This window comes from Arachis hypogaea, chromosome 19, assembly GCF_003086295.3.
Source record: "Arachis hypogaea cultivar Tifrunner chromosome 19, arahy.Tifrunner.gnm2.J5K5, whole genome shotgun sequence".
Taxonomy (NCBI): domain Eukaryota; kingdom Viridiplantae; phylum Streptophyta; class Magnoliopsida; order Fabales; family Fabaceae; genus Arachis; species Arachis hypogaea.
Genome location: NC_092054.1, coordinates 28,644,391 through 28,654,198, shown reverse-complemented (window position 1 = coordinate 28,654,198; position 9,808 = coordinate 28,644,391). Strand labels below are relative to the sequence as shown.

Below are 9,808 nucleotides of genomic sequence, written 5' to 3'. Positions count from 1 at the left end.
CTACAACCCCCTTGCTACTACCCGCTTAACCTAGAGTGAGTGGAAGAACCACTACTACCGCTATTACCCGGGCGGGTGTTTAACAGCTCAACCTAGAGCAAGTGGATTAATCCACGATTGCTGCTACTATCCAGGCGTCATAATCACTAAACTAGAGCAAGCGGGATGAACCACAATCCTTACTGCTGCCCAGGTATCACAAACATACATTCATTCAGTCTAAATCAATCATCATTATTATCAAATCTCAAACATGACCCGGAGCAAGTGAAATGAACCACAATCCTTGCTATTACCCAAGTATATCATTCCAGAATTCATTCAATCTTAAGTCAAACATTAAGTATAATTCATAATCATTTCATCATTAGTCATCCTCATTTATCTTGTTCATTCGAAATTCTATAATTAACTTGATTTTTCATAATTTTCCTTTCTCATCTTATACAACTTCATCACTGACTCGGAGCGAGTGGACAACGCCACTGTATCTTACCTGGTGTCTCAATTTATTCCTGGATATATATATATATATATATATATATATATATATATATATATATATATAGAACCTGGCCTTTGTTCCGAACAAAAACCTCAAAACCTGCCTAAATTGAGTAGAGACAGAGCCGGTACCCGCAAGTACTGGTTGGATTGTCGTTCTTAAGCTTGAGTAAATTTAAAATGGCTTTAAAAAAATTTACAAAAAAAAAGGCAAATAACATAAGTACCTGTTCATATTTTGACCCAAATAAATCATGACCAAGGACTCTACAAGGATATTGTCATTCTAAGGAAGCCCAATAAGCTTGCAGGTCCAATACAAGAAGACTATGAATCCACCGACCTGACTTGTGTTGAGAAACGTGGTTCATAACCCATGCTCAACCCGATTTGCACAGTAAGCAAAGCTTGGTCACCCCGCTACTTCAAACACTATTTGCAAATCATTACCCTTCAGTCTTCACAACATGGAATAACCTCCCAAGATACAAGAAAAGAAAATCGTCCACTATCCATAAATAAAGTGCTGACCAAGTCATCACACTTTATAAATATCCTGTTCAACTCAGGTATTTCTTGATCTCAATTCACTTAAACCTGCCAGAACTCTTGCTAATTTAAATATCAGAATCCCTTGCAGGTACTCCCTACCATTATTCATACAAAAAATTCGAGAGATTCCTCCTCTCCAGTGGACAAATCGGAGATTTCAACTCAAAGGAGTCTGAACCTCACGTCTAAGCCCACTTCAAGTATTTTCTTAAAACAGTATCTTAAAACATAGTTTTTACCAGAATGTAGTCATAACTTTAGCCTATGTTTGGGAGTATTAAAAAAAGAAGAAGTATCATAGAATGGAATGACTAAGTGAATCATGTTTGGAAGAAATTTTAGAAGGAGAAATGGCATGTTCAAGGTGGACTGGTGGAACAATGTTCTGTTAAATATTACTTGTCATCTAAAATTAATATTTTTTTATGAATAAACTACTAAAATAATATCAAAAAATTTTAGCGTTGACAAAAAGGAACATGAAAGATGCAAAAAATAAAATAACCCCAAAAGAATTTTAAAATTTAACAAAAACACCCAACATAAAAAGCATGACATCACATTGAATAAAAAATATTGACCTGGCTACTGAAAGTGTTGAGTGAGAGAACCCTAAATCCTAATTTTTCAAAATCACGTCCTTTACTTTCTTCCTTATTACCTTTTTTATCAAACAATCATGGAAGGTTTTCATCATCACCATCATCATCCCCATCCTTTCTCTTACACATTCGCCATCACCAGCACCACCACCACCACCGCGGTAACAACAAGCATCTTCAACATTGCACCATGGATGTGCAGCAGGATATGGAGCAAGTTTCTTTAAAGACTCATCGATCGCATCCTCGCCTTCTTTTTTTTCCCGCTTTTTTCCGAGCTTGTTCTATATACAAGAGATGGTATGCCATTCTCTTCAACAACTCTTTTCTCGAATTGTACCTTCAAGTTTCACCCAAATGCCATTGATTTATCTTCTTCGACCACAAAATCCACAAAAGCTACATCTACAAGAACAAACAACAACAACAATGGTGCCACTTCCACTTTCACTAACCACAATAATAAGGATTCACTGATTTCATGGAAGACCTTTTCTTGAAGGAGCAAGCAATTATGAATTTTCATTGAGCAAGACCGTATTGCAAAGATACGGAAAGGATTTTAGAATGGAAGAAAAGGATGGAAGCCATTGAAGCTCTCATGGTTGATGATGAATGAATGGTTATGAAAGGATTTTGGATTGGAAAAAAAAGGAGGAAACGCTATTGGAGCTCTCTGTCTCATCACTGAAGCTTTTTCGATTGATAGATCAATGTTTTTCATCATTATGACATCATGCTTTTATGTTTGGGTATTTTTGTCAAAATTTAAAAATCTTTCGGGAGTTATTTCGGTATTTTCACTATTTTATCTTTCACGTTTAATAATCTTTCGGATACCATTTTAGTATTTTATCTTTTTTTTCCCTCCAATTTAGGAGAATTAAGGAGAGAGAAAAAAAAATTTATACATTGTCATTCTTTTTAATCATAAAAACTATTAAACATCTAAACAAAAGAATATCATGTTCCTCATCATTTTGTTTTTTTACCCTTCTTTTCTATTCCATTGTGAGTTAACAGTAACTGAAATAAGTTAAAATTAAAACTTATATTGCATATCATATTTGAAATGATATTATGATACTAGTATTGATATGATGTTTTTTAATAAAAAATTAGTGAAATATTACCACTTGTATACTATTAAATGAACATTGTAACATTATTATTATAATATTGTTATTATAACGTTATATAAAAAATCTAATTAAAATATATTCAAATAAATTAGATGTACTCAGTTATACTCTTACATTTTATTATTCTATTTTTATTATTTTATTATCAATTTCATAAAAAAATAGATTCAAATTAATTTAACGTAATTTTTTTCAATTATTTACAAAATTTTAATTTTTCTCTCAAACTAAATACATAAAATTTTCAATTTTCACGTCCATAAAATTATTAATTTTGTAATTCTATATTTTTTATTTTAGTTAAATTTTCACAATTTAATTAAAATTATTTAAAATAATTAAAAATAATTAAAAATAATTTAAATATAAATTAAAATGAGACTAAATATTAAAGTGACAAATTTTACATTAAATTTTAAATTAAGTTTTATGGTCAGATAAATATGTTAGATGGTATTTTATAAAATCTGAAATAAAATAAAATTAAAACAATGCATTATAAATGCTCTAGGTAGCTCTCTCCTTCAAGAACTTTGATAACTGGTTCTAAAAATCAGATTGAATCGGTCGATCGAACCGATCCAGAAACTAAAAGGTTTTGCAGTTTAGTCCAGCAAGAAAAACTGTTATTTTAAAAATCATTTTAAAATTGTCGAACCGGTCAGAAATCGGCCGGTCGAATTGAATTGGGATTCGGTCGGTTTTTATGAAACGGCGTCGTTTTTGCGTTTTGTTTAAAAAAGAAGAGCCAGGTTCTCGTCCTCAGTCACCCGAAGCCCTTGCCCGTTGCCCCCCTCTCGACTCTCGAGCCCCATTCCTGATTCCTCAGTCTCATCTATACTCTCATTATTTCTCCCCAAAACACAACCCTAGCCTCAATCGCGCCGCCGTTTGTCTCACCGTCGCCGCCTGGTTCGTCGTGGTCGTCGCCAATCCTCCTGTTTCGTCGTGCTCGAAGGCCCTTCCATTCCCCCAACGCCAGCGTCTCCAGGTCCTGCTCCGCCGTCGTCCCTCTGTCGTGTTCGTCGCCAGCTCCCCGTCGTCTGTCGCCAGCTCGCCAGTGTTCGTCGCCAGCTCGCCAGTGTTCGTCGCCAGCTTCCCGTCCTCTGTAGCTCTCCCTCAAACCTCTGGTCACTGCCCTCGCCGAAGGTAATGCCTCGGATGCTCCGTCAGTGCTCGGTGCTTTTTCTTGGTTGATTGGCTTTGCTCACTGCTTGATAATGAATTTTAACTCTGTTACTGGCTTGTTCTTGTTTGTTCTGGGTTGATTAACTGATACTGGCTTGTTCTTGTTTGTGCTGGATTGATTTACTGGCTTGTTCTTGTTTGTTCTGGGTTGATTAACTGGCTTGTTCTTGTTTGTTCTGGGTTGATTAACTGTTACTGGCTTACTGATTGATGATAAATTGATACCGATAAATTGTTACTGGTTTGTTAGTGCTTTTTTTTTTTTTTGTTAAATTTTGTTGAAGTTTCTTGATGATAAATTTTGTGCTCATTGTAATTTAAGTTGGTGCTTAATACTCTTGTTGTATCACATAGCTCACTACTAGTGCCTGCTGTTCGTGTTTGTTTTCTAGTTTAGAAATTATCAAATTATATTAATTATTGAATGGCTCTGCTCACTACTGCTATGCTGTGTTGTACTCTGGTTTGTGTCTTGTTCGCTGCTGTGCTGTGTTTTTTGGCTCTCTGCTATTCACTGCTGAGCTTTTTTGTGTTTAATTAAGTCAATTAAACCTATGCTTTGGGCTTAATTGTGCCTAGATTGTTATGTTAGTTAATTCAGCATATGTTCTGCTGTCCTGTTGTTGTGCTGATGTTTTGTGTTTTGTGATTTCTTTGCGTAGTGATGTGCTGCTGGAAACTGAATTGCTGCTGTTTTGTGTGTGTTTGTGTTTGTTTTACTGTTTTGTGATTGATGGTGACTGTCTTCATAATTATTTATTTCAGTTATGTAGGATTTTGTGATTTCTTTGCATAGTGATGTGTTGCTGGAGATTGAATTGCTGCTGTTTTGTGACTTAATTATGCCTAGATGGTGACTGTCTTCAAGATTTATTGATTTCAGTTATGTAGGATTTTGTGTATTTTTGCATAGTGATGTGCTGCTGGAGACTAGATTGCTGCTGTTTTGTGTTTGTGTTTGTGTTTTACTGTTTTTGTGACTTAGTTATGCTTACATTGGTGACTGTTTTCATGATTTATTGATTTTAGTTATATAGTGTTTTGTGATTTCTTTGCGTAGTGATTTTAGAAAATTATTTTGTCTAAAGGTTTTTTTAAAAAAAATGGGAAAATATATACTGAATTTTTTTTCTCCGATTTTTTTATAGTACTCTCTAAGTTACTTTTGAAATATTTTAACTAAAAATTAGACTAAATAGTAAATACATAATAATTTACAACTAAGAAATATGATATATCAACTTGAACCAAAATATTATTTTTTTAAAGAACTATTTTTAAAAAAGAAAACTAGAAAAACTTTACTTACACAATGGCTGAAAAGTGACATCTTGTGTGCCAGTCCAAGACCTCCCTAGAAGAGACAAGAAAACAGTGACAAAAGAGGATACTCGGCTCGCAGGCCCTTCTCCGTCTCCCACTGTTGGTCGCGGCGGCGCTCTCTTCCTCCTCTGTTGCCATCTATGACAACTCGAATAGCGCCTGGTGTTGGCGCCAACTTGCTTGGCCAACACTCTGCCGAGAGGAATCAGGATGCCACCGCCTATGTCGGCAATCTGGACCCCCAAGTTCCCGAGGAGTTGCTCTGGGAGCTTTTCGTTCAGGCTGGCCCTGTCGGTTCGTTTCTCTCTCCCTCTCTCTCTCTCCAAATCTGCTGTTGTTTTCATTAGGGTTTGATATCATTCTTGCGCCTCTTCAGTTAATGTCTATGTTCCCAAGGACAGAGTCACTAACCAACACCAGGGATATGGATTTGTTGAATTCCGTAGCGAAGAAGATGCTGACTATGTAAGTCACTATTATTACTATTATTGTTATTCAGTTGAGTGTTATGCTTTGTTCTATTTCTCTATAGGTCATAGTTGTATCAGCTGCTCATTGAATTTCTTTTCCATCGCAGGCCATCAAGGTGCTTAATATGATTAAACTTTACGGCAAGCCAATTCGTGTAAATAAGGTCTGCGGTTTTTATTATTATGACTCTCTCTGCGTTGGTATTTAAGTATGAAACCTTGAGTGTATATAGAATGTTAAGGTCAAGCATTGCAAATGCCAAGAAAAGAAGCAAAATAGCTGTGAGAAAGTATAGGGAACAACTTTTAGTTAGCCAACATTAGCTGATCTTTCTTTTTTAATTCTAAAAATTCTCATTCTTTGGAGGATTTGAGGTTTAGGTTTTATAATTTAGTGTTAAGGATTTAAAAACAGTTGGCAGATGTTGGCCAAAAAAAGTTGACTCCCTAGAGTTACTCAATAGCTGTAGGGAAATTTACAATGTTAAGTTCGATGAATATGAATAGATGAAAACAGATACGGTTAGGACAAAGCTAGAGTTGTGCCTATCGAGGAGAAACTGATTATTAACCCGTCGAAGGTGGTTTAGTTATGGGAGGAAATGATCAAGTAGATTCTCTCTAGTGTGAGAAACATGAACCTGTTAGATGCTGATGTGGTTGATAAGGGTAGAGGAAGGTTAAATATAGAGGAAACCATTAGAAGTATCTTTTGTTCAATGATTTTGCTAAAATATATTCTTTTGTGTGATGGCATTGTTTTATCCATACAGCCAACCCACCTTAACTTGTGCTAGTGGTATGAGATCTGATTGTTTTCCTCTTTAGACTTTAGAGGTGCCATTCCATGTGTTGGTCCATGAAACCATCACATTTGTCTGGCAGAGATGAGTAGTGAATGTGTTTGGTTAGTGGATTGCCGTGATTCTTACAAAACTTTAAATGTTTACTTTTGGAATTAAGTGATTCGAACGTTAAACAGTAGAGTATGGAGGCAATAAAGGAAAAAATTATTGATCTAAAACTCAAGCCAACACTTCATTGAGACACAATGAATACTTGCTAGTGCATACAGTAGCACCCTAGCACCTTAAAAGCTCTCTGACATTCACAAGCACTATACACTTAAAAGTTCATTTTTTTTTTGTCACACACTTCTCACTTCACTTTGGACATGCCAACTTGACATGATACACACTTCCCTCACGGCTGCTCACTTCACAGTTCACTCCTTATTGTTACATACCAGTTCTATGCAAAATATTAACCTAAATCATTTTCCCAACTCATTTCTCATTGCAAGATCTTAGTATGTCACTTTTTCCTCTGCATGGAATAAGTCTTTCATATTTACATTAGTTTGTATGAACATTCGTGTTTTCCGTATATGCCCTGCTGTGTTTCTACTATCTCATGTCAATGTCCTCACCATATGATTAGAGTATTGATTATTTTATTTTATTATTTAAATTTTTAAGGCAACCCAAGATAAAAAGAGCTTGGATGTGGGGGCAAACCTTTTCATTGGCAACCTTGATCCTGTAAGTTACCAAGTTATGCAAGTGCTCAACAAGTTCACATATGTTGAACATTGAAATCTAACATAATTGTTCCTGATGTTACTACAGGATGTAGATGAGAAGCTCTTGTATGACACTTTCAGTGCATTTGGAGTTATTGTTACTAATCCAAAGGTTATTTTCTTCTAATATCTTTCATTACTTCTAGAAGCATCATGATTGTATAGCTTAATTAACAGCTTCTTGCAAGTAGCAGTTGCTAAATACTTTTCATTTTTCCCTTATCTGCATTTCTCAGTAGAACAACCAGATATTATTGTTTTATCCTCTGATCACTGGTCCATTCATTTTTGAGCACTTAGCAGTTAGCTGTATACTCCTAAAATGTTTGTGGTCGTACGAAATGAATTTGATGCTGTTCCAATGTATCCTCCAAGAGAAAAGTTTTCTAATTAGTTTTCCCTTAAATGGGTTGGGTGGATCCATAAAGTGGAATTTTGGTTTAGCACTTTATTTGATTGGTTGAGTGTTTGATGCCGGTTGAAACTATTGACAATTTTGATTCTTTGATAATTGTCTTAGTCTCCTGTAGTTAAATGTATGCTGTCAAGTAAACAATAATTCTAAATCCTCCTAAGCTACCCTTCTAATAATGCTTCAAATTACTAAATAAAAAAATTTCTCGAATGCTTATGTTCTCAAGGTATTGATTGCTTATACAGTTTTTCATGTAATATTTTCCTTTTAAGTACTTAGATGATTATTAGGAGGATATAGCAAAACCTAAATCAAATTATACTTCCTTGCCCATCTCAACTCTGCATCGTACAGGGATTGATTTACCCCAAAATTATGCACATGCTCTGATGTTCAGGCCCCTTTTCTTTATACAGATTATGAGAGATCCTGATACCGGAAATTCCCGTGGTTTTGGCTTCATTAGCTATGATTCATTTGAGGCATCTGATTCGGCTATTGAGGTATGCCAGTATATTTGAAATTTCGGATCATTTTTAGGAATGTAGGTGACGACTTTCATCCATTACGCTTGCAATTTTAGCCTTGTTTTTATGCTTCGGCTAGCAACAGCTGCAAATACTCTAGTCAATGTCCAAAGAATACTTATACTTGTTTGTTCTCCTTTTAAAATAAAATGTGTTTTGATTTTGTTGTCATTTCTGAATCAAAATCATTCTTAACTATAAAATATGATCTGGAGGAAGCATTCCTATGTCACTAACAATGATGTTATTTTACACTCCATAGGCAATGAATGGGCAATATCTTTGCAATCGCCAAATTACAGTGTCATATGCTTACAAAAAGGACACTAAAGGGGAACGGCATGGCACGCCAGCAGGTCAGCCCCTTTTTGTTTTTGGCAACTATCTATTTTTCTGTGATTAAGTTACGCCTTTTGTCACAATACCATATGTTTATGTTTTATGTTTGATGCAGAGAGAGTTTTGGCTGCAAGCAATCCCACTGCGCAGAAGAGTAGGCCTCATACGAGATTCGCCAGTGCACCTCCAACACTCGCCAATGTTGCTCAGGCTAATGGTACCGTTGCTGTTCCGGTGCCTCCTCACCCCTTTGCTAATGGAGTTGCTCCACCTCCCATTCCTGCCCTCCGACCACCACCACCCCCACCTCAAGCAGCAGCATTTCAGCCAATGCCAGGAGCTGGGCAACCAGCATGGCATCAACAGCAGCCTGGACTCCCGCCTGGAATGCCCCCACCTCAGGTCCAGCAGTTCCGGCCACCTCCATCTGGTATGCCAATGCCACCACCTCCACAAGCTGTTTCGGCTCCTCCAAGGCCTCTTCCGCCACCAGCAGGAATGGTAGGCCAACCACCTGTTTGGCGACCACAACCACCGCCACCGCAGCAACAGGGTGGACGACCTATGGCATATCCTCAACCCTCAATGCCTCCACCGCCTTCCTATAGCCAGATGCCGCCACCTCAATGAAGGAATTCAACCCTTTTGGAAGGATCCAGGGTCCTATTATATTGAATTTCGCCACTGATTTTTAGCGTTAATGTTTCTTAATTAATGTGGTATTAGATACAGTTGCTATCGGCATCCTTGACACTAGGACAGTTAACAATATAATTAGAGTCCAAAGGAGAGATGCTTAACTCTTTAGCCTTGGGTTCGATATTGGTTTCAAGTAACTAATTTTCCAGAGTTCTTTCAAGCAATGGTGAATTGTGAAGGTGAATGAAAAATAGGAAGTAAATATCCAATCTTGCCTGTTTTATTTCTGCGATGGACTAAGCCTTCCCTAACAAAAGAACAAGTGACAATGAGGCCTTAATATTTGCTTTGCGAGATGCATTAGGTGATTTAGGTCTTCTGTATCTAATAGTGAAGTCCGTCAAGAGCAAGCAGAGTGAGTTTTTATCACGTGAACCCTGTGAGGTGTGTTGTGCGAATTTATAATTGTCAAAATCTAACGGGTAATTAGTTGGTCATATTATTGGTTTACTAGTTCATTAGTTT

The 9,808-nt window shown here is 36.5% G+C and overlaps 1 protein-coding gene across 1 annotated transcript; it reads left to right on the top strand.

Annotated features, from left to right (window-relative positions):
• The first annotated feature begins 3,473 nt into the window (after positions 1-3,473).
• Positions 3,474-9,552, top strand: LOC112775915 (uncharacterized). The gene is made up of 9 exons (XM_025819815.2): positions 3,474-3,949; positions 5,331-5,605; positions 5,688-5,776; positions 5,889-5,945; positions 7,260-7,322; positions 7,410-7,475; positions 8,195-8,281; positions 8,568-8,661; positions 8,760-9,552. Exons 2-9 carry the CDS (start codon positions 5,452-5,454, stop codon positions 9,272-9,274), a joined length of 1,125 nt encoding a protein of 374 aa, XP_025675600.1. The 5' UTR covers positions 3,474-3,949; positions 5,331-5,451; the 3' UTR covers positions 9,275-9,552.
• Positions 9,553-9,808: the final 256 nt, after the last annotated feature.

What these genes read in the sequence shown, in the direction of transcription:
- LOC112775915 (XM_025819815.2), top strand. Translation starts at nt 5,452, where the DNA reads ATGACAACTCGAATAGCGCCTGGTGTTGGCGCCAACTTGCTTGGCCAA. An exon ending in CATCTGATTCGGCTATTGAG is followed by an intron (nt 8,282 to 8,567) that starts GTATGCCAGTAT and finishes TACACTCCATAG; the next exon opens with GCAATGAATGGGCAATATCT. An exon ending in ACGGCATGGCACGCCAGCAG is followed by an intron (nt 8,662 to 8,759) that starts GTCAGCCCCTTT and finishes TGTTTGATGCAG; the next exon opens with AGAGAGTTTTGGCTGCAAGC.